At 38.5% G+C, this 26117-nt stretch overlaps 1 protein-coding gene across 1 annotated transcript; it reads left to right on the forward strand.

Moving 5' to 3' along the window:
• Nucleotides 1-1356: 1356 nt before the first annotated feature.
• On the forward strand, nucleotides 1357-18589 carry LOC128490085 (synaptic vesicle glycoprotein 2B-like). Its single transcript, XM_053461811.1, has 11 exons — nucleotides 1357-1717; nucleotides 2132-2283; nucleotides 3592-3725; nucleotides 5155-5244; nucleotides 9353-9463; nucleotides 9701-9789; nucleotides 9880-10044; nucleotides 15695-15828; nucleotides 16580-16780; nucleotides 17800-17959; nucleotides 18357-18589. The coding sequence occupies exons 1-11, from the start codon at nucleotides 1362-1364 to the stop codon at nucleotides 18538-18540; spliced, it is 1776 nt and encodes a 591-aa protein (XP_053317786.1). The 5' UTR covers nucleotides 1357-1361; the 3' UTR covers nucleotides 18541-18589.
• The last annotated feature ends 7528 nt before the right edge of the window (nucleotides 18590-26117 follow it).

Here is a 26117-nt window from a genome sequence, read left to right on the forward strand (position 1 = left end):
GGTAAGTTTTATCATCCATTTGGACAGACAAAAAGAGAAAAACCCTGTGCAGAAATCTTTGTAGGAAGCCCAAAATTATGAAAATGATGCACAGCTGTTTTTATAAATTGTTGTCATCTGGGAGTTGCATTATTACAGCCGCTGATTACTGGCAGTTGTTAGGAAATACAGATGGTCATGTCAGTTTAATTGGACAATTTCCTAATAATTAATATAATAATGGAGCATGAATTCCATATGAATTATGTCTTCAGAGGAACGTGCTCTTCTGCAAATTATGGAATGATTCCTACATAATACATAATATTTGAAATACTGTTCCCAAAAGAAAAAAATATATAGGAATAAGAAAACACCATCAAAGGCTTACTACAGTATAGCTTTGTGTTGGATGTCACAACGTGACGTAAATTGAGTTTACTTTTGAGGAACCCTGAAGCATAGCATTTTTTTATATATTCTAGGTAAACTGTAGACAAATCCAAATGTTTGAACATCATTTCGTGATTCAGTCCTTTTGTTTGGGAGAAATATACAGTATTGTTCGCAACTGGGAGATGCATCGCTCTACTAAAAGGGGTCATTTTGTACAACAATAAAAAAAGTCACCCAAATGTGTGGTTGTGAGGGCATAAGCCTGGGATTTATGTTTTTATGCTGACATACTATGCACAGCTACGTTATCCAAGACAAATAGCATGTTTTTTTGTATCTCAAGCCATGCTGGGTGGGAAACGTTGATGTACAGCAACCATTGGCAGGATGCTCATAAAATAAACCAAGTTGTCAGCTTCTTTTGGCCTACAAGCCACAAGACCACCTACTAGATTCAGTGGCATTACTCAATACTGGGAAGTACCCCCAGAAAAAGAGTACCCTCTTTATCACTTCATGGTTCTTTTGGAGATATCAAGATTTACAGAAGACTCCAGTCATAATCTATACACGCAACCGAACAGTATGTCCAACGGGTAGCTTTTGTGATTTCTACATAAGCTGTATGTACGCCAAGCATTAAGGAAATTACAGTTCCAAACGGTTTGAGCCATGGACACGTGGCATGAATATTTAAAATGCCCCAAAAATCTCTTATTACCAACTATAATATTCTAAAAATATTTTGTGGAGAAAAATGAATAGCATAAAGTGTGGAAAATTATGTTTATACTGAGACGTAAGTACAAAACAGCTGGTGCACACAAAGCCTTCCCAAACATGCCTATTAAATTGTACAGTTCCAAGTAGACCAAAATTCACTCATAACTATAAATAAATACTGTAACACCTACTTGGGGAACTAATAAGAAAGAAACAATATACTGTTCACCCACTCAGTGTATATTTTATTTGAAATAGTATGCATGGAAAATCATGTACTTCTGGAATCTCATTTGTGTCTTGATTGTCAGTTCTGGTATACATGTATAGAAATAATAAAATATGATCTTCTCCCTGTGCAATGTAACAATGAGCATTGTATTCTTCAAAGGAACGGCACACCACGTAACATCCTTTCATTTGTCTACATACCGGCAGGTTTAATAGTGTACCTTGGGATGATGCTTGGAGCATTTGTGTGGGGTGGTCTGGCAGATAAACTCGGAAGAAAAAAATGTCTTGTCATCTCACTCATCATCAATGCAGCCTTTTCATCCATCTCCTCCTTTGTGCAAGGTTATGGACTGTTTCTCTTCTGCCGCCTTATATCTGGGTTTGGGTAAGTATTTAGCTTGTAAGCCAATGACATTACATATGACATCACATACTTTATAACCTTTAGCATGTGTTGCTTATTAGACAACCACAAGAACTATATTTACTAAATAGACATTTGTGATTTGTGTAAGTCAACATTTTTATGTGATGCCCTACTTTTAATGCCCTGTTTACCCACTGTACAGTACTGTGCAATATAAAGTAATATTAATACATATTAAACATATTTACTTATTTAATATGCTAGTATGCTATTTCTTATTTGCAACGTTATTCATTAAAATATTAACAATGTTTCTTATAACATTAATAAAATGCGATTTTTGTTCATTTTGGTTATGTGTAGCAACACACCTAAACCCATGAGCATTTCCCCTGTGGTTTATAGCTCTTTGCTTGTTTTGTTTTTGTGCAGCATTGGGGGGTCCCTTCCCATCGTGTTTGCCTATTTCTCAGAATTTTTAGCTCGCGAGAAAAGGGGGGAACACTTGAGTTGGCTCTGTATGTTTTGGATGATTGGAGGAATCTATGCATCAGCAATGGCTTGGAGCATCATCCCACACTATGGTAAGACACTTTTAAGCTCTCAGATGTTATCCTGTTAACTTCAGAATTGTTAACTCCAATGCTATAGGTCCCGTACTGTATTAATCTAAGAAGAATGGATTAGTCCAAAATTGCTTAAGTGTTGAGAACCAAGAATGCCAAAAGAATAAATGAATTGGTAGAATGTAATCACTGTAGAGAGAATGAGAACCACACAAAAGTTGTATCCCAGACACAAACAAATTAGAGGATGTGGAAGAACAATATGGCCACCTGCTTCAAATACATATAGATCAAGATTGGCTAGCAGCAATATTTGACAAAAAGCCACCCTTGCCTGCAGGTGAATATAGTATCAGTAGGTTGTTTGAGGAGGTCAAGGATTTATTGGTGAGTAAGAAGATGTGGTGCAAGCAAATGGCTTGCATGCTTGTTAGGACCCCAGTAGCAGAGGGCTTCCATATATTCAGCATCTAAATTTATTACTTAGTGGTTAAGGTGGGCCAGGACTGGACTGAGGATTAAAATTGTCCAAAGTGTGGTACAGAAGAAAAACTGCTTCACAACTGAGATTGAAGAAATATAACTAACCAGTACAAAAACAGGGTATAGCTAGTGTGAGCTTCCCACTACAAGTAGACATTGACCTGACATTATGTGATTCTTAAAATCATTGTCTCACAGTTTTTCTTTAGTCCCATAATCAGAGAATAACTGGGTTATTTTGGAGGGTCTCTAATTGATTCTATCCTACCTGTTTATAGGATGAAAGGCAGATTGTACTCTAAAAGGTCATATTTTATTTGCATAGTTACTCAGGCAAGCATCATGGTCTGAAACGGGTTGAATCTCAGCCATGAGCTGTTAATTACCTAATACTACATTAGACTATCCCATCCAGATATTGTATATATGCCCAACTTGGATCACATCTGAAAAAGAAAGTTGACCCTTTAGCTATATCAGGGATGTATTATATTTAGTACTGTCATTTTGAGAGATTTTCTACACATAGATACATGAAGTAGTCTCCTCAACACATTCCATGAGCATTGCACAAAATATATTTAGCCAATTAATCCCACTTAAACATATTTCAAACTGGGAAAATGAGAAACAGATTTGGCTCATACTCATTAAAACTGGAAATAAAGTCGGTTTGTATTTGTATGGTTTATTTTATGTTTGTTCTCACAGGCTTCTGTGCACGTCAGAGCTAATATTTATAGAAAGTTAAACTGTGACATAAATCTTGAGTCTATATATGATAGCTAAAGCCAAAAGCATTGGCTACACACACTGTGCCATAAATCATATACTTTTTTTTAGGATGGGGCTTCAGTATGGGGACAAACTACCATTTCCACAGCTGGAGAGTGTTTGTCATTATTTGTGTCCTTCCGTGTACAGCTTCTATCATTGCAATGAAGTTTATGCCAGAAAGTCCACGCTTCCTACTTGAGGTGAGAACAATCCCTTAAATTACCCAATATTTAGATTATAAAATGAAGTTTTGCAACAGGCATATGGTAAAAAGATATGGTGATCCAAGGCACATGTACTGTAAACTTCTACAAAATATGCTCTATTTCAATACAGACTTAGTAGAAGTCAGCATGGTTTTGTGAAAGTCTTTTCAAACACACCTAATAGCATTCTATGAAGATGTCAATAAAAACAATATTCTAGGAGTGGCTGTTAATGGAAAATGTTCAAACTGGACCCAGGTATTTAGTGGAGTAGCTCAGGGGTCTGTCCTGGGCCCTCTTCTTTTTCATTTGTTTATTAATGATCTCCAATATTGCTTTGAGAGCCATGTCTAAGTGTTTGATGAAGACACAAAATTAGGTAGGATAATACAGAATAACTTTGATGTTGCTTCTCTACATGAGTATTTAGAAAGAGTGGGAGACTGGGCAGGCACATGGTAAATTAAGTTCCATACAGACAGAGTTATGTATTATAGGAAAAATAATAATCCAACATAAATGGTATCTTTCTTGAAAAAACTACTAAGAAGAAGGATTTAGGAATAATAGTAGAGAACAGGCTTAGCAACAATTCACAATGCTAGTCAGCAGCTGCAAAGGCTAATAAGAAATTGGCATGTATACAACAGAGTATTCATTCACAGGAGGAACATATCAGTGGTAAGACCTTTCATTAAATATGCAGCTTTATTCAGGGCAACTGTCATTTAAAAGGACATTATGGAGCTAGCTACAAAATTCCAAAATTAATAAGGGGATTGGAAGATCTTAGTTTTGAAGAGAAACTAAAAAGGTTTTAGAGGGAGTATTCTAACGTTGTATAAATACGTGTGAAGCCATATAAAGATGTCTCCAGTGACCTATTCATTAACAGAAATGTACAAAGAGCAAGAGGTAATCCTCTGAGACTGAGAGTGAATATTTCAGACAATAAAGGAAGGGGTTCTTTACAGTAAGGGCAATAAAGGTATGGAATTGACTGTTAAGACTATCAAATACAATGGATGCCTGCATAAATCATTTATAGAGTAATATAGTATATAGTAATATTTAAACCTTAAATAATAAATATTCATATTTGCTTTTTTGCCTTCTTTTGGATCAGAAGCAGGAAGGATAGGTAGAAGGGTTGAACCTTATTAGAAACTATAGGAACTATATTAGTCCAATCCAAGCCATACCAGAACAGTCCTAAAGTCAGCAGTGAAATTGAAGCATACAGCGAGTGAAATGTCAAGTGAGGAATAAAGTGGTTGCCTCTCATTTTACGGTAGGTTTAAGTGTTCAAGTGCCACAGCTATCTCCAACATGTTATAATCAATATTACAAAGGCACTTGTAATTAACAGCAAGATGTGTGGTTCAGATATAACAGTAGCATTTTTATTTGGACTAATATACAGATGGGTAAGCATGATGAAGCTTGGATGATACTCAAGAAGATTCATGATACCAACATGCGGGCAAAAGGAGAACCAGAAAAAGTCTTCACAGTAAGTACTTTATTTCACCGTCACATCTACTGGTAACCTAAGAGCATGGTCTGCTATATTTTCATTGTTTTAGCAGATTGTATTTAATTAACTTTCTTCAAACCAGTTTTGCAAAAACTTAATATTACCTCTTTGTGCTGTAGTATGTTGTTTTTTTGTGTGGGCATCATATATATATATATATATTCCGTTCTCACCCTATTGGGAATTTGAGGGTTCTGCAAGGTATCTTAGCTGTTCGTAGCAATGAACTCTTCTAGACGGAGTGTTCTGATGTGGTTCCTGGAATCTTAGGAGTCACAGCCCGAGTGCTCATATGATCACTGGAACCACTTTGGCCTTCACTCTCCCCATCTTCTCAAGTTCTTCTTTCAGGTCCTAGTAGTTCTCCAGGATCTCCTACTTCTTCTTCCTGATGTTGCTGTCACTTGGCACTGCTGTCTTATGGTCCTTGTCTACCACTACGATGTCAGGTTGATTGGCCAGTAACCGTTTGTCCGTCTGGATCTAGAAGCCCCACCGGATCTTAGCCTTGCTATTCTCCACAAGCTTCTGTGGAATCACCTATTTGCACTTGGGAGGGTTTAGCCCATGTTCCATGCAGATGTTCCTGTACACAATTCCAGCTACCTGGTTGTGCTGTTCAGTGTACGCTGTTCCTGTGAGCATCTTACACCCACCACTATGCGTTGGACTGTCTCAGAAGCCTCTCTACACAGTCTGCACCTTGGGTCCTATCTGGTGCGGTAGATGCCTGTCTCAATGGATCTAGTGCTTAGTGCCTGCTCTTGTGCTGCTATTATCAATGCCTCAGTGCTGTTTTTGAGTCACTGCCTCAGTGCTGTCTTGTTCAGCCACTGGTATGATTTACCTATGTCAGCAACCTCAGCTATTTTCTGATGGTACATCACATGCAGGGTCTTGGCGTGACATGGTATTTCCTCTACTTAATCTTCCTTCCACATCTCTTGCTGGTTCAGGCATTCTCTCAGCAGCTCATGTTTGAGTGCCACCTTACTGATGTACTCTCAGACACACTGGGTTTCATCCATGACAGTGGTGTTGAGACTTACCAGACCCTGCCCACCTTCTTTTCAGGGGTTTACAGTCTCTGAGAGGTGGAAACATCTGTACATTGTGAGGAGCTTCCAGGACTTCACATCGGCAGCTTCCATGTCCTCCTTTGGCCAGCTCACTAGGCTGGCAGGGTATCTGATGACTGGCAGAGTGAATGTGGTGATGGCAAGAATCTTGTTCTTATAATTGAGTTGGCTCTTTAGGATCTACCTTATCCTTTGATGTTACTTGAATGTTGCTTCCATCCTTGCCTCCTTATCGTGGTCCCCATTTGACTGTTGGATGCCAAGGTAATTGTAGCTGGTCTGTATGATTCATATGCACTCTGCTGGTGGTTTCATCCCATCAGTCTTAAGTATCTTCCCTCTTTTTACTACAACATGTTGAGTGTAAATTCGTGTCAGGTTGATGTCTTCCATGTAGATGAGGTGGCTGATGGTAGTTCCACTCTTGAACCGTATCCAGTCCTTGTGATTTGCTGGCTGAGGGGGTTCAAGACTATAGAGAACAGCAGGCGGGACAGTGCATCACCTTGGTATTTGCTGCACTTGATGGTCATTGGGGAATTGTGCTAGCTGTCATGAGTTGGCTTCCAGTGTTATCTTCCAGACTCAAATTGAGTTGTTGATGAAGGTCCTTAGTGTCCCTTTGACTTTGTATTCACAAAGTGTCCCTTTGACCAGGCATTCACAGATTAATGTGTGTGGAATTAAGTTGTAGGCTTTCTTGTAGTCAATTCAGACTGTGCTCAGGTTAAAACTCTTCCAAATGGGGCGCACATCCACATAGGGGAAACAGAGATTTTTGAAAAAAATAGTGTGACTCTGTATGCAAATGAGGCTTAGCAGTATTGCAAGTAAGTAGTGCACTCACATTTCCAAGGACATCAATGCGCTCATCATAAAATATTCTTTAATTCTTTGTAGCTAAAAAATATAAAAACACAGCAGCAATGGCACAGTATCACTTGGTCATGTGGATAAGGTAAAATATTGCACTTACAACAGAAGAAATGTACAAAAGCGTGTACAAGGTAATCAGCTTTTAAACCAGGCACAGGAAAGTCCACCGTCCAGCAGCAAGAACTTCCCAATATATCCCTCTCTCTCAACGCGTTTCACCGGACAACCGGCTTCCTCAGGAGATGAATCAGGATTTTCTTTTGCAGCTTGCCCGAAGATCTAACATAGACCACCTTCCTTATGACTCAACAAATCCAGAGGGGTCACGTTAGTCTGTGTAGAATTTGAGTCTTGGGTGACTGCTCTGTCCATGGGCAACTGGTGCTTGGAGCCTCTAGTGTTGTTCTCATTAGCCTTCTGAGCTGTGCTTATGTATTGGCCCATATGGTCCTGTAGCTTGGTGGCTATGATGCCTGATAGGACTTTCCATGTTGTGGGGAGGCAGGTTATTGGACGGTAGTTGGAGGATGTTGTCTTTCATAATCAGCGCTGTCCTTACTTGTGTGTCCTTCCCAGTCTGGGTGGGAGCCTGTTGCTAGCAGGTGCACTGCCAGGTGTTGACATACTGCTGTCAGTTTCTTCAGCCAGCAGGTATGGTCATGTCAGGGTCCGAGCCCCGGACCATGACAAGGCCACCAGATCCCGCGACGTATCCCCCGAGTGGAGCTCAGTGCTCATTTACTGTCCCAAGTGTAGCGCCCACTTGTGAATTTCTTCTGTCTACAGTTACCGATCCTGGCTATTCCATTGACCTTGCTGCCTTCTATTGTCCCGACCCTGGTCTACTTAACGGCTTTCCCCATCTCCTGTGTACCGACCTTGGCTTTGTTATTTGACCACGCTGCTCTCCGTGAGCCTGAACCTGGCTTGTATACTGGACTATGCTACTCTCTGTAAACCTGAACCCGGCTTGTTTACTGGTCTACGCTGCTCTCCGTTTACCAAACCCAGCTCCGTATACGGTCCTCACTGCTTTCAGTTCCTGTTGCATCTCGCCTGGTGTGTTTTTTCTGCATACTGGACTCCTCTCTCTCCCCAAGCCTTACAGGTCATTTCTGGGCCAGGTGCTGTCCAGCTGTTCATGTTATTGATGCTGCTTCTAACACAACAACTTTGAGGACAAAATGTTCACTTGCTGCCTAATATATCCCACCAACTGACAGGTGCCATGATAAAAAGATTATCAGTGTTATTCACTTCACCTGTCAGTGGTCTTGGCTGATTGCTGTATATGATCACTATGATAATATATTTGACAGAAATAAATGACCTATTAGGATATTTCTGGATTGGGACCCTTTGAAAGAACTCATTAGAGCTGACATTACTGTAACATATGATATGACTACTAAGCAAAGTAGTTGCTTATGAAAGTTGTTTTGAAGAACATTCCCTAGAGTGGGCTACACCTTAGGGCACCTCCAATGTTCAAATATTAACATGCTGAAAATCACTACCGACTGGCTGGCAATAGAGTTAAGGATATGACAATGCTGGATGAAAAACACCCCTTGAACTTCTTGTTTCCGAGCAAACTTTATTTAACTTCAAATAATCAAACCAAAAGCACATACCAGAGTAAATGCATTGTGTAGCACTTGCATATGTTTGGATGACTGCCTCTGTTTCCCTTCTGAGTAAAAATGTGTTTCACATTGTGTGTCTAGTTGGGAAATCCATCCCTATGCCCTGCTGTCTTAGCACTGACAAATTTCACTGACATGCTAGAACAAGGCGGGTGGCGTCCCAAGTTCACGGTACAACTTGCTACTTGGGCTGACCCTAGGATTCTAAAGCAATTTTCACAAAAAATAAATATGGATAACTTTAAAACAGTACATTTAATAAAATAAATAAAAAAAAACAGCACAAACAATAGCAGTTTTCATGGCTTGATTACATTTTATCTCATATGCAATGCTTCCCTTAAATGTATTTGTTACTTTAAAAGTTTAAGAATAACCTTTTCCTTAAACAATCATACTTGCACAAAAAAAACAGACATAGAAAAAATGTGTAACACAGATTGGGCATAAATAAGTGGATCCTTTTTATTTTCATTTGAACAGGTTTCCCATATCAAGACACCAAAACAAATGGATGAATTTATAGAAATTCAGAGTTCCACTGGAACATGGTTTCAGCGTTGGTTTGTCAGGATCATGACTCTCGTTAAGCAGGTAGAGTAACACATGCTAATCATTATCAGAAAAGCTGTTGGGCAAATTATTCTCTTCTGTGGGTCATACAAACATTGGCATTTATTTGGCCTGTAATGAAACCTTGACCATAAAGTTCATTTATGACCCTAGATTTGGTAAAAAATCCAAAACTGCTTCCTAATGTAAACCAAGTATACTTTTGCTTGCAATGTCCTGTAAACAGATTGATACAATTTCCATCTCTTTTCTTTTTAGGTATGGGAGAACATGTTGTTTTGTTTCACTGGACAGTTTCGGAGGAACACTGTATTTTTGGCTGTGGTTTGGTTTACAATGTCATTAAGGTAACCCGATTTACCTTTTTTGTAAGTATTAATGTTTCCACTTATGTTACAGGCAAAATAATGATACAAGTTGTCTCTTGTTCTTAACAGTTACTATGGTCTTACTGTGTGGTTCCCCGACACAATCCGTTACCTACAAGACGAGGCCTATGCAAGCAAGGTGAAGATATTTCACGGTGAAAAAGTAAATAACTTTGAATTTAACTTCACTCTGGAGAATCAAATACACAAGGATGGAACTTATGAAAATGACAAGTAAGTGAACTTCAACTTCAGAAAAACAGTGTTCTACTCAGATTTAGTTTTACAAGAAGAATTTATACTTGGGTAAAAAAGGCATTTTAGAATTTGCTCTATGGTTACACCTTAAACTTAACATTGGCAGGATCATGACAGGTCAAAGTTTGTGTCTAAACTACCCCTTTTTAGGGGTGCTTTGGGTGGCAAAGAGGTTTGTGTCCCCTCTGCTCCTATTATACCCATATCATTGATAAACGTTTCTTATAAAGCCTTTTAATTAATGTATTCATCCTTTTTAATATATATGTATGCTTTTATGTAATATGGATTTTTATTGTTGACATCTGGTCCTTGGGCTGCAGAATTTTCCACAAACATTCCATGCCGGCTAAGAAATGCATTTCTCCCGCATTGATATATTTGCGAAATCTCAGCAATACACCAAGTATTGGTGTATTACCAAGTATACTGCTGGTTGTAATACAAAAATATACAGAGTGCCTACCCTATAGTCACAGATAATATTTTTTTATTACCGTATTTGCCTGAATATAGGCAGCACTTTTTCCCCCCGCTTTAAGTCTTTAAAGTGGGGGTACGGCCTATATTCGGGGCCTAGCGCAGGAATGCGCAATTCGTATCGCCCAACGACTGGGACATGCAGTTCCAGGAGCTGGGAAGGCAAGGGAGGTTGTCTAAGCGCATCGTGCAGACGTTCACCGGCTGCGGCGATGTGCATAAACAACCGCCGCTGCTGGCACATCTGCTCGATGTGCTTTAACAATATCCTTTGCCGGGATCCCTTGTGAATTAAAAATGTCCCCTAATTTTCAGCCGAACGGAAGGAAGGGCAGGAAACATACTTCATTGCCTGAAAACGAATGGGCATAAGACTAACTGAAAAAATTGGTTTTTGGCCCATTTGCACTAGTCTACAAATGATTTATGATTTTTTTTATTTTCTAAAATAGTGGCGTACTTTAGTACCATATAGTTCGAAATAGTTGGTTATATTTTTTAATCATCAAAAGAAAAATACAAAATAACATTGTCCGACCTGTATAAATAAACACAAAAATTCCCCCAAGGAATATTACTCACAGAGGAGGGAGCATGACATGCGCACATAGCATCAAGGGTCAAACATATAGTAAAAAAAAACTTACAGGTGAAGAACTAATGGATACATATTTATTCTTGTAAAACAAAAAAATACATAAAATGCAGTGCTCACAAAGTGGAGCGGTGAGCAGACTTTTCATAGCCTCACAAACATAGCCAGAAAAAGTAGTAGTATAATAGTCCCTTCAGATTTCTCAAAAGCCGCTGGTAACCCTCTGTAGGCTGTGCTGTTACTCCTCTTCCTCGATGTAATCACCAACACGTTTCGCCTGCCAATCAGGCTTCTACAAAGCGCTGACATGCATAGTATTCATTCTCTCTCTCCCATGATATTTCTTATATAATGATTATATCATTATATTATGTAAAGTATAGGCATCAGAATAAAAGAACCTTTGAAACTGCAGGTGAAATCTCCTTATTCTGAAAAGAAGACTGACTGTAAGAAGGCGCATGCTTTTGGACCGGCTCTTCTGGGGGTCTGATCCAGGCTGCCATTATTATTTGGATTCCGATTTATATATTTGTAGATCAGGAATCCGAGCGGGCAGCAGCAAATACAAAATGACACAAGTGTCACTGATGCTAAAATAGCAATCCATTTCACATCCAGTTCATTTTGGCTGTTCTTTGGAGGTGTGCTTGGTACCCTCTTCAACTTGCCGTAATCATCATGCCGATTAGCAGGCAGAGGAGCAGGACAGACTTCTGCAACCAGCAGAAATACGAACAAAACTACCAGCTTCATCTTCCTTCTTCTATCAATCCAACAAAGTGGTGGCCTGAGCCTGTGTCCTGCACACATACACCCAGCTTGCTTTTATTGCTTCACAGAGCTATGAGGTAACAACTGCTGTTAAAGCTGTGATCTTTGCAACTTAGCAGACATGCACAAAATATACTGTTTATTTTTTATAATATAATTTTTCACCGCCGCTGCTGGCACATCTGCTCGATGTGCTTTAACAATATCCTTTGCCGGGATCCCTTGTGAATTAAAAGTGTCCCCTAATTTTCAGCCGAACGGAAGGAAGGGGAGGAAACATACTTCATTGCCTGAAAACGAATGGGCATAAGACTAACTGAAAAAATTGGTTTTTGGCCCATTTGCACTAGTCTACAAATGATTTATGATTTTTTTTATTTTCTAAAATAGTGGAGTACTTTAGTACCATATAGTTCGAAATAGTTGGTTATATTTTTTAATCATCAAAAGAAAAATACAAAATAACATTGTCCGACCTGTATAAATAAACACAAAAATTCCCCCAAGGAATATTACTCACAGAGGAGGGAGCATGACATGCGCACATAGCATCAAGGGTCAAACATATAGTAAAAAAAAACTTACAGGTGAAGAACTAATGGATACATATTTATTCTTGTAAAACAAAAAAATACATAAAATGCAATGCTCACAAAGTGGAGCGGTGAGCAGACTTTTCAGAGCCTCACAAACATAGCCAGAAAAAGTAGTAGTATAATAGTCCCTTCAGATTTCTCAAAAGCCGCTGGTAACCCTCTGTAGGCTGTGCTGTTACTCCTCTTCCTCGATGTAATCACCAACACGTTTCGCCTGCCAATCAGGCTTCTACAAAGCGCTGACATGCATAGTATTCATTCTCTCTCTCCCATGATATTTCTTATATAATGATTATATCATTATATTATGTAAAGTATAGGCATCAGAATAAAAGAACCTTTGAAACTGCAGGTGAAATCTCCTTATTCTGAAAAGAAGACTGACTGTAAGAAGGCGCATGCTTTTGGACCGGCTCTTCTGGGGGTCTGATCCAGGCTGCCATTATTATTTGGATTCCGATTTATATATTTGTAGATCAGGAATCCGAGCGGGCAGCAGCAAATACAAAATGACACAAGTGTCACTGATGCTAAAATAGCAATCCATTTCACATCCAGTTCATTTTGGCTGTTCTTTGGAGGTGTGCTTGGTACCCTCTTCAACTTGCCGTAATCATCATGCCGATTAGCAGGCAGAGGAGCAGGACAGACTTCTGCAACCAGCAGAAATACGAACAAAACTACCAGCTTCATCTTCCTTCTTCCATCAATCCAACAAAGTGGTGGCCTGAGCCTGTGTCCTGCACACATACACCCAGCTTGCTTTTATTGCTTCACAGAGCTATGAGGTAACAACTGCTGTTAAAGCTGTACTCTTTGCAATTTAGCAGACATGCACAAAATATACTGTTTATTTTTTATAATATAATTTGGTGTTTGTTTTGTAACTACTTATAGGATTTTGAATGCATTCATCAGTATAATATTACAGCAGATTCAAAGAAGGCATATAAAAGTAATGATGCAACCGCAACATGGTGGGAATATAGTGAAGGCCCCAGTTAGTGTGAAGCATGCTTCTATCACCACGGCTACCAATAAGTTGTTCCTGCTGAATTGGTTTATGTGGTGATAAGGTAATTTTCCAAACTTTACACAATTATTTGGGAAGGTGACAAGGAAATGGACATCATGTAGCATTAATAAATTCGTCAACTAAACAGGCTGTAATTTGTGCTCTGTTTGTCAATCAGTGGCATTGTGAGATATTTAATTTAAAGCTTATATACCGTTGTATAAAGTGTATATAGAGTGAGGACAGTATATATAGAGGCTATGGATACTATGCACGTCAGCACATTGAACAGGCCTGATTGGCAGCCGAAACACGTGAGTGTGATTACAGCGATTATCCATAAACTGGAGGAGTAACCGAAACACGTCCAAGACATTACAAGCCCCGTTTACTAATTCATTTCTGGCTATGTTTGTGAGCCTCTGAAAGGTGTGCTTACCACTCCAATTTGTAAGCCTTACATTTTCATTTTTTTGTTTAGGAATAATAAATATATATCTTATTTTGGATTTGCCTTGAGTTCTTCACCTGCAAACTTTTTACTATATGTTTGATATGTATGTTATATTGGTCACCCTATATTGATTTTTTATTTTTACAATTTGTACGTTAACAATCCTCCTTGCCGGCACTTCCCACGGCGGAAGTGCCGGCAGCGGAAGTTGTATACACGTATTGCGTAGATGTCCCCCGCCGGCCCGTCAAGACCCCGGGAGTCTGCACTGGTAAGTCTGGGGGGGGGGCACATCTTGGGGGCAGAGTGGCAGCATATATCGGGGGGCACATCTTGGGGGCAGAGTGGCAGCATATCTCGGGGGAGGGCAGAGTGGCAGCATATCTCAGGGGAGGGCATAGTGGCAGCATATCTATTCCACTAAGTGGTTTTTTTTATTAAGAAAATGTTTTCTTTAAAAAAGCACCTAACTTTTAGGGTGCAGACTATTTTCGGGTGCGCCTATAATCAAGCCAATACAGTAATTATCCAACAGCGACACCTGGTGGAGAGTAGCAGAAAGTTAAAATTAAGCACTTGATTACAAAAGAAGCTAAATAAAAAAAAAAAGTAAAGGTTTCATTTGCAGGGGCTTAATTATATCAAAATATACTATGAGTCAGTGGGATAATCATGTACAACGCAGAAAGCACAATAACTGGATCCATAAATTACCTAAAATATGTATTGATCAATAAATAACTTAACACACACAAACTTTTGGATAGAAAAGGCTGTGATATTTTATTGGGAATAACAGTTAGTAAGCATATATTAACCTATCATTACCAGTTTACATTAACATAAATAAATGATTCACCGGAACCAACCATACTAAAAAAACAAATTACCCCAGTCAACTATCTGTTGAGGACTCCTGCAATCCAATAAAATGACCACAACATAAAATAATAATTAATTAGGGGGAGAGCATACCTTACTCCCCTCTTTTGCAGCTTATAGCTCTTGACTTGGCAAAAGTCCGTCTCTGCACCCTTATTAAAAATTCACCTTGTTTTGCTGCTGTGCTGCCAATACTCAACATCCTACCTGTGAGATGACCTCTAATCTGCCCAGTACCTTAATGTTACTGCTTGGGTGCAGGACTAACACTGTGCCCTGTTCCTAATCTGCCTGTCCCACAGTGGCATAGCCTCTAATTCGCCCAGCACATTAATTTTACTGCTCAGTTGATGAACTAACCTCGTGTACCCTCCTAATCTGCTTGTTCTCTAAACACTGCACCTATTAAAAGCCACTAGGTGATTCTGGTGACTTTCAATGACATTGGACCTACTGGGGATGGTGCCAGAAGTTCTAAGCATAGTGAATAATATTTTTTGAATGGAGATAGAAAAACATACACCTTTCACTGTAACTTGTAGGGTTGTACCCAATTCCTCGAAACTATAAAAAGTAAGTGAAATGAACTAGTCATTTTTTTAGAGAGACCCCTGCTTTATATTTTAGAGACCCATTGTGCAGTTAGCAATTTCTTCAGGGATCCATATTGCTCATCTGTGCTCCTTGTACTTTGGATGGCTCTTGTTCTCAATCCTACTGAAAAAAACAAAACAAGAACCAGATACTTCCAGAAATAATTTGTTCAACCAGCATTTCTGATGACATTTTGAAATGGCATTTTTAGATAATGATATAAAATTATTTTTCAGGTTTGTCAAGATGAAACTTAAATACGTCACATTTGAAGACTCAACCTTTAATGAATGCTATTTTGAAGACGTGACTTCCAGTGGCACTTACTTTAAAAACTGTGTCATAGAGTCTACTGTTTTTTATAACACAGGTAACCAAACGAGGCATTTCCAACGTTATTCTGAAGAAAAAATGCCTTCTAGTTTAATCTGACATTTGAATAAAACAACTTTGAACTAAATATAATAATTATACTTTTTTACAATGTCTTCACCAAGTTCCATTATAAATGTATTGAAACCTGTGGGGTTTCAACTTTGATCGCGGTAGCTATGGCCAAGAATAATCATGTAAGATTTTCTCATAGACATATGTGTTTCGAGCACCACTATTTATGGCATAAGATCATTGGAAGCAATAGTAAATAATACAGCTGATTAAGATTGAAGTAACATTTTTCCACTTGATGTTACCATTTACCAATTACAACGTTTATGCCATTCCCTCAAAATAAAATAAAACGAATGTTATAAAGTACAACTTTTTTTTGCCAAATTGTACAATTTTATATACATACTACACATATGCCATTATGATGAGGATAAGCAGTTCTTCTTTATCGGGCAATATGTATATACCTTTGGAGAAGCCATCTTACTTTCTGGCCCTGAAGATTAGCATGTTTATTCCTCCATATTAAGTAATTCCTTCCCTATGCTGGAAGCTGATGGGTCTTGGCATCGGTAGAAAGTGGGGATGAAAAAGAAGATTTCCTAAAAGGAAAATAATTTGATACCATCTGCCCATGTGCTTTCAGCCAAATATTTCCAAAGGAATTCCATTAATTAAAAAAAAAGTTATGTTATCATATAATTAACATTTGTTACGGTGTCTTCTTTCAGATCTCTACAAGGACAAGTTTATTGACTGCACATTTATAAACAGCTCCTTCTATAGTGAGAAAAAGGGATGCCACATCGACTTTGAAGAAGATAACGATTTCCTAATTTACCTGGTCAGTTTTCTTGGTAGTTTATCGGTGTTACCTGGTAATATCATCTCAGCTCTTCTTATGGATAAAATTGGAAGGATACGAATGATTGGTAAGTACAACTGTTTCTTTGTAACTGAATAAAGTGAATCATTTCAAATGATGTTTAAAACTACAGAAACATGATTTTCAGCATCCTGATTGTCTGTCTGTGGTAAGTTTTATTTTGTCTTTTAATGTAATATAATCCTCTCAGGTGCGTGTCTGTATCTATATGACTTTTCGTTTGACACTAGTTTATTTGAATCGGCGCGGCCAACGTTTCTGACCACCTCCAGTCCTTTCTCAAGATATATATATATTATGGCAAACCACTACTAAGACTGAAGTGGTGTCTGAGATTTTACTATAAGTGTATAGTCTTCTAGGATAGGAATATATGCTTGTTGTTTTAGCATTTACATAAACAAAATAAACAAATAATAAAACAAATCTTTGGGTAACTTGTCTGCTTACCAATTTAAATAAATAAAGGTCTGGCAGTGTCTTCCACCTGCTCTGCTCACAAATTACTCCTCCGGGTCTAGGGTTAGCCTGCTCTTTATAGCCCTTAATAAACCCTAATCAATTAACTGGACTTTTCATTACACATACACCCTGTTAGTGGGATGGAGAACGGGTCCAGCCCAGTCTTCTAGATACGTCACCCCAGGACCCAAAATACACAGAATAAGACATAGCAAATATTATACTATACTCTCCCTGGGGCCGTACTTTCCCCCTATACAGTGCAGGAACTGTAACACTCAGGGTCCGAAATACACACCGTTTAGGACCACACCTCTCACTCTGTCACCGTATATCTATCTATCTATATATATATATATATATATATATATATAGATAGATAGATAGATAGATAGATATGCTGTTTCACTATTGTTCTTTGATAGTTTAGTGTCTCATTGAAACATATAGGAATATAAGACATTTGGTATTGTAAAACATGATAATACCTGTGGGCCTAGGTTTCTTTTTCAATTTTAACACTGACAGGTTAACTGCTAAAATGTATTTTCATACCATCTGTTAAAACTGCATAGTTACTGTTCTTCTGTGCCCTGTTTGTAGCTGGGTCCATGCTGATATCGGCGGTTTGCTGCTTCTTCCTGTTTTTTGGTAACAGCGAGTCAGCAATGATTGGCTGGCAGTGCCTCTTTTGTGGTACCAGTATTGCTGCATGGAATGCCTTGGATGTAATCACTGTTGAGCTGTACCCTACAAATAAAAGGTAACATACCCGGTTATTTTGGTGTCTCTATTATATTGCAATATTATATTGCAAACAATATGCTCAAAGCTGGACTGGGATGAAATATAGTCCTGGGTATTTAAATCACACCAGCCCATGGGTAAAGTGGTTGAATGCTCCAATTGAAAAAATAGTCCCTCAGTGCAATAGTTCCTGGGCATTTGCTCTATATGACCTATGGCCAGTTTAAGCAGGTAAACTTGAAGGGTTAGTCAGGAACACAACACTGTTTGGTTATCTGTCTGTGGATACATTTTGCTTCTTCTTTGTGATATGTTTATTTCAACCACTGCGTAGCTTCTCTTTGACATATACCAAATACCAAGTAGGGGAGCAGACCTGTATTAAAACATTTTTTAAAATATTTCTTCCACAGAGCAACTGCCTTTGGAATCTTGAATGGTCTCTGCAAGTTAGCTGCTATCTTTGGAAACTCAATTTTTGCTTCATTTGTTGGGATCACAAAGGTGGTCCCTATTCTTCTTGCATCCACTGCTCTTGTAGGAGGAGGCCTTTTATCCCTTCGTCTGCCTGAGACTCGAGAACTGGTCCTCATGTGAAAAACTGGAATGGTCATTGACATTTACTATGTGTGGATTTCTTGCAATGAACAGGTGACCTGTTGGTACTCATTGACAGAGAATGACCTCTGGCTAGAGCCAAGTGATTCATACCAACTACTAAAGTATTCACAAAAAATACATATTTGTGAGGATGAAATTTAGAAAGTACACCATCCCCGTATAAAGTATCATAATGTTGGTGTTCTCCTGAGCAACATATAAGCAGAAAATAGGAGGAGAAAAAAAACTGACAACAGTTTGTTTCATCAAACAGGACCACATCACTCCAACAGCTAAAACTCTATGACATGATCCCATTCTTAAAAAAAAAAAAAAAAAAATGATACTATTTGCAATTAGCTAAATGTCATCTGTGAACTAATTCCTCATTCTCTGGATTGTGGCAAAAATACAAATGATTAATAATTAAATTATCAATCACCTTATCCTTATGAAGTAGATCAATTTAGGATGTACTTTTTTCCAATAAGATTTAAACATGTCAGCCGAATACTCTGTTAAGCATAGTTTCAAAATCTTATGTTAAGATAACCAAGAAGATTATTTTATTGTTTACATCCCAGACACCCCCAAAAATATGTTATTTTGATACTGGAATTGGAAAGATATATGAGCAACAGGGAGTGAATGTGATAATGTCATATTTTGCAGCAAACCCTTACCCCAGACAAAAACTGAAAAGGTATGGATCTGGGCACCCGCCTAGTGTGCCTTACGGTAATTCCCATTTTCTGCTACTTCACATATTTTATCTCATAGCCTTCTACAAACACCTTCAAAGCTGCAGAGGGGTTAAGGTTTAGAGGAAGTGCATTGCTCGCTACAAAGGAAATCTTTCTTACAAAACAAAAATGATAACTTATTGTTAAAATAATTAGAAAAATTTTTATTAACCATAAAATTTATTTAAAAATGCATAATGTAACTATTTCCTTTCCAAATATCTCATAGGTTATTCTGTTGGCAGAAAACCAACTTAAGCACAATGAGGCTGCACCAACCGTTCACAATGAAAACTTGTTTCACAAATGTAATATTACACTAAAATAGAAAAAAGCATGCTCACAAGACATAGGTAGTTTACTAAGTGTATATAAAGGAGAAAGTCACTTAGGAACACAGAGAAACAATATCAGGAACATCTCGTTGATGTGTTATGTGGCTCTTATAAACATACTGTGGTCACAATCCAATGATATTGTCCGAATACATACTAGCATAAATACCCCAAACTTCCTCTAATCTTCTTGTTAAAGATCTTTAAGTTCATTAAAAATTGAGTGATCTTTCTTCAGTGGTCCCGTTCTGTATTTCTACCCCGTGGACTCTTGAGAAATACTCTTTTGTTTTAATGTGATATAAAATGATATTTCTCTTTGGATACATTTTGAATTTGTAGCTCCTCAATTCAATCTTCAGGTATAATCTCTATGTATACAGATCAATTTGTTTTGTGTTTCTTGTTTTCTTTTTGTGTGCCCCTTGTGCCTACAGCACAGTTAGATTCTTTTGGTTACTTATTTATATTTCCTCTGTATTCCAACATGATGAAATATGACTGATTTGTAAGTACAATAGACATATATTTGGTTTTGCTACATCTTTCAAATATTCATTCATTTAATGTGATTCTGGAAAACCAGCCTCTACTCCATTTGTCAGCAGGAAGCTTGGAGCTGACATGGCACTCTCCAATGGGAAGACAGGTTTAATTTAAACACAGTCAATTCTGATTTAGCAGGATCCTGTTCTGCAAAAAAGGAAAACAAGATTCTTAGTCGTAATGGAAACCTTTATTAAAATAAAAAGATAATCTAAGCGTATCTTTCTGCTAATCGCAAAGAGACAGATACAAAGACAGTTATGTACCAAAAAAATACATAATTTCTGAAAAATGCAAATATTACAAAAAGTTATATTTACAGTTGTTTTTTGTAAAGTATCAGTAAGAGAATGCGCTAGAATTTTTTTTTTTTCTTCTAGAATATGAACCCGCTGAGGGATAACATGTTTTGGAAGACTACATTGATAATAAGGAAGTCTTTCTTATTTTAAGATTTTTTTTACAGCACTAGGGGTGATTTTTATCAGATACTTTACAAATGTTTTTGTCTCTCAAGTCAAAGTAGAAGCACAAAATATACTTCCTGATACACTGCCAACGTTTAAAACTTTACCTTTTCACTTCCAGTTGGCCAAAAAATACCCATTAGATCGGCTAACTTACAGTACTAAAAAGTTTACATTTTTCAAATAGTATTCCTACAGATCTGCTTGTAAAACCATAATGTTTAAATAATATGTAGAGAAAATAATAAAGTTTGTTTGAGTGAAACCCCCCCAATTTATTTACTAAATGTAATACATCTCTATTTGGGCAGCATATAAACTATATCCTACTCATAATCACTTATAGAATGCACATGTAGGAGGGGATTGTCTTGTCCCTATAGACTTCCAGTTTGTTTTACCAAAATATAATTATATATAGTATAATATATATAATATAATATAAGACGTTGTCATTAAAGTATGTTTTATACAATTGTATGATACATCAATTTTCATTGATCTAGAATTGATCCAGGGGGTCGATTCAATGCTCTAGACTAAAGTTAGTCATAGTTGGAAAATACAAAATGTTTGTTCTGTATATGAGTGTGCAGAGCAATTCAGTGCTCCTGACTACATTTACAACAATGAGCAGTCTCAGTCAAAGTTCACATAGGCCAGAAACGAACATATCACAAAATCGCCTATGAGAGTGGCAAAACCACTTAACCACCAGTGAGATGAAAAAAAAGATTTTAAAAAAAACCACCTTGATTACAGCAGTTGGCTAAGTTCCCAGTCATTTTTGGAACTCTGTCAGCTCTATAACTTCTATGTGGCAAATTTAAGAGTTGGCTAAGTTTCTACAGAATGTTGTTTACAACAGTTGGCTAAATTCCCAGAATAAGTGTAAAAACTTAGCCAACTTTTAAATTTGTTACTATAGAGCTGTCTGGGAACTTAGTAAACCTGTAATCAAGGTAGTTTTGTATCTTTCCTTTCAGCTCATTGGTGGTTAAGTGGTTTTAACTCTCACAGTGCCTGTTTTGGTTGAATGTCCTTACTGTCTACTTTTGTTTGACTGCGCATGTGCATATTGTTTTATCGTTTTGTGTATGGTGTCTACGTTTACTTTAGAAAGGTCTGGTGGAGGTAAGATGAAAAATGCTATGTTCTGAAATGTATGTGCAAAAATGAATCCGTTTTAGTCCTCAAAAAAAACACACCTATTTGAATAGTTTTCAGGACAGTACATTCAATGGTATGATTGGAGCTTTTTCTGTGTATTTGGAGTGTTAAATGTTCGGTCATTGTTTGCTGTTAGCTCGGGTCATCAAATTGCTTACTTCTGTGTTTTTACAACTTTTGTTGAAAATTTCACTTTAGTCAGGACACTTAAATGACCCCCAGGTTCCCATAAAGTTCTTATTGGAATTACCCCCAGCTACCTGATGAGTCCCTCAGCTTCAGTCTGTGGTCTGTTTTTTGTTACAGAGATCTGTAGGTCAGAGCTTGGTTGATTCCCATATATTCCCATTTATAGTTGCAGCACATTGAAATAACACTAAAAATATATCTACCAAGGAAGACGTGGATTGAGATTTTTATTTAATAAATACAACTGTCAAAGCATGATTTGTATTCACATTTAACCTATATAAAGGCAAATGTTATGCAAACGCAATCCTATGTGTTATTTGTGGTAGATAATGTACAAACACCTTATTAACCTTGGTCAAAAAAGTTGAAAATTGCATACTATACAATCAAAATACACTTCTTTTTCTGAAAAGTATGTTATTATATTTATTGTCATATCTTAATAAATTCTTTGTATTCCTATATGACCAATATTGAACAAATTATAAGAGTTTTGATTCTTTTATCACTCAGCACCTTGATGTTCTAAACTTTTGGCAAATTGTGGATCCATATGCACATAGAAATACCGCACAAGTGTTGTGACCCTCAGCGCCCACAGAGCCATGACCCCAGTTACTTTCAACCTATGACTTACCAGCTGGAAAAGCCCGGTCTGCCTAACATTACCGATTATTTGCTGAGCAATCTACCCTTATTGTGTATCTTTTTTAGTAAAGGGATTTGAAAAGAAAATACAAGGGCGGAGGAACACTTATTTCTGGGTATAAAATATGGTTATACATGTTATTGGCAGTGGCGTCTCCAGCTTTCATATTTAGGGGGGGCACATGCGGAGCCAGGGACCAAAGTAGGGGGGCCAATTATAAAACGGTACATATACACTATATATATATATATACACTATATATATACCCTGCTGCCGATATATATTAATATTTGACCCTGCTACCAGTATATATTAATATTAGCCCTGTGGTAAAGTGTATGGGAGAGTGGTTGATGGGATATATATATCTCACCTGGTTACCTCAGCCAGGCATGGTAGCAAACCTAGGTGCTCTCAGGTGAGGCTTCCTAAGCTCGTTACTGGGGAGGAAGCCTTAAAAGAGAGGGCTGTTAGGTTTGCAGAGAGAGGGAGAAACTGAATGAAGGAGCAGCTACAGCCAGCGCTGCAGCCCACCAGGTATGAAGCTTTACCCCATACAAAACTGGTTACTTTGCTTTGCGTCAGACCTTAGGCTGCTAGAGAGGTATCCTGCTGTTTAGTTAGAGCCGGACAGGCTTATAGTTTGTTTTGTTTACAAGGTGCTCTGTGACTACAACGTCTAAATAAACACGCTTTTACGTTGGAAACCTGTGTGAAACTGTCATTGCTGCCCCATGCGTGAGCTGTCCCCTACTGCCAATATATATTATTAGTCCCTGCAGCCAATATATATAAAATTAGCCCCTGCAGCCAATAGATATTAATATTAGCCCCTGCTGCCGATATATATAAAAATACTAGACCCTGCTGCCAATATGAATATAAATACTAGACCCTGCTGCCAATAAATATTAATATTAGCCCCTGCTGCCAACATATGTTAATATCTCCATCTCCCTCCCTATCTATCCTATCTATCCCCTCTCCCTCCCAATCTATCCCCTCTCCCTCCCAATCTATCCTATCTACCCCCTCTCCCTCCCAATCTATCCTATCTATCCCCTCTCCCTCCCAATCTATCCTAACTACCCCCTCTCCCTCCCAATCTATCCTATCTACCCCCTCTCCCCCTCCCAATCTATCCCTATCTACCTCTTCTCACTTCCTATCTACCTCTTTTCACTCTCTAACCCCCTCCTAACTTTCTACCCCCCCCCCCTTGAAGTTCACTTACCTTGGGCTTGTAGAAGTCCAGCGGCGGGATCGCGAGGTCTCTGTCTTCCTGGTTCTGCCGCAGTGTGCGCGGCTTCATTGCAGAGCGCCGGATATGGCATCATATACCGGCGCTCGGCTTGAAATGCCGGCACTGCGACCAAGGCAGAGGCCTCGCGGTCGCGGAGAAGAGTGAGAGGCGCTGAACGGTCGCTGAGAACTTATTCCTCAGCGACTGATCGGCGCCTCTCTCTCTCCTCCGGATCTATTAAAAAAAAAAAAGACGGCGTTTCAATTGGGGGGGCACACCGGGGGGCACAGCATGATGTAGGGGGGCCATGGCCCCCTCTGGCCCCCCCCTGCCGACGCCACTGGTTATTGGCATTATTATCACTACTGTGGCGTATGGGAATTCTATGTTAATAATGAAAACTATTGGTGTGTTTGATAATGCTTAAATGGTTTCAAGAGAGTTAACAATGTGTCATTTATAAAAGTGTAAAGTGAGTGCATAATTTACCGAAGCAGTTTACTCTGGGATTAGTTTTCAGATGGTCGTATACCAAGAGGTGGTATATTAATATCAGTGAAACAGCTGGGTTTACTAACAAAGGTGCAAGCAGAGTTGACTCAGAAACTATACACTTGTAATTCTGGTGTTCATTAAATACTGTCAAGATGCAGTCCACCTTTGCCAGTTGCAAAATTATTTCCCATCAACACCTCAGCACCACAATATAACTACGAAGGTGACAAATATTGAAGGAGAAAATGCTTTGGAAAAAAAAATCCATGTTCAAATACCATACGCAAAACCAGATAGGCCCAATGGGCCCAATTAGTTAACCAGTCGCTATTGACAGGAACAGACAGGGAGGTGAAGATTGGTGTGGGCACTTTAGAAGTAGAAGCAGATAAAGGACATATATACCTACATGTTGGATACACGTAGCTACAAGCTATACTTCACTATTTGCTTTTGCAGCATATAAGACCACACGCATCCGGCAGGTAGCCACACACTAAAGCATTGTATTGGCAGCATCACTGGCCATAAAGGTAAGTGGGGGGCTACTCATCACAGCCCACCAGGTATTTTCCCAGTTTGACCTATGGCCAGTATGGGCCTGGACAGGAGTAGTTTCAGAAGATTGGAAGCTTGCAAATGTAGTACTGCTCTACTAAAATGGTTTTCAGGAAGTCTCTGCCAACTATAGACCAATATGTCCTATGTCTGTAAACTGGGAAGCTATGCTACTGGAAAGAAATGTTTGTTGCTGAGATATTTTGTGAAACTGATCTAACTGGTTTCTTTTGATTGGGTAATTAAAATATACCAGACGGTCTTCTATGTCCCTCATAGAAGACTGATAAAGATATTTCAGTAGATGTTAAAATTGCTGAGTAGATACGTCAATGCTGAGAGGTATACTTAGAACATTTGACACACAGGGCTGATTTTTTTAACAACTCCCCCATATATGAAGAATGGCATGTGACCCCCCTAGGTGCTGTCAGCATTTGAGCAGCAAGACCAGGAATAGGCATGGACATGGTTCTTACTGGACAATTTTACTGGACTCCCTGAATGACAGTATAATTTTTTTTAATTTAAAACAATACTAAATAACTCCTAGGTTAAAAATGTGATCAAATGAATAATTTTATTCCCTTTAAGCCAACAATCGAAGTAGTAATAGATAGACTATCAAGATACACACATACACACTTGTCCTTATACACGCACATATTCATCCTTGTCCTTACATATGCTCACTTGCCCTTACATAGACACGCTTATCATATCTCTCTTCTCTCTCTCTGTCTATCCTTTTCTCTCTTCTTTCTCCCTGTATCTTCCCATTCTCTGTTTTGCTTTCTACGCTTGTGGTCCCCATGGGTGTGCATGGCTTCATGTCATATGACATCATATTCTGGCGCTCAGAATCAATAGCCCACGCACACTGAAACAAAGGTCTATAGGAACAAAGCTTAGGCTCCCTTAACCTTGGGCCAGTTAGAAGGAGATGAATGATCTCTCCCCTGCTCCTCCGGGGGGGGGGGGGTGTACAATCAGAGCAAGAGAAACACATAATTTTACAACAGATAAGAATCGTTTGGCCTATCTAGCCTGCCCATTTCTCCCTCATGCAAGGACAAACCTTAATACGTATAGATCTTAGAAAAGAAGAGAGGGGATGTGTGCAATAGAAACATTTTAATACTTAAAGGGATTTAACAAAATTTAGGAGGCAAGCTG

This window comes from Spea bombifrons, chromosome 4 (assembly GCF_027358695.1).
Source record: "Spea bombifrons isolate aSpeBom1 chromosome 4, aSpeBom1.2.pri, whole genome shotgun sequence".
NCBI classification, from domain to species: domain Eukaryota; kingdom Metazoa; phylum Chordata; class Amphibia; order Anura; family Pelobatidae; genus Spea; species Spea bombifrons.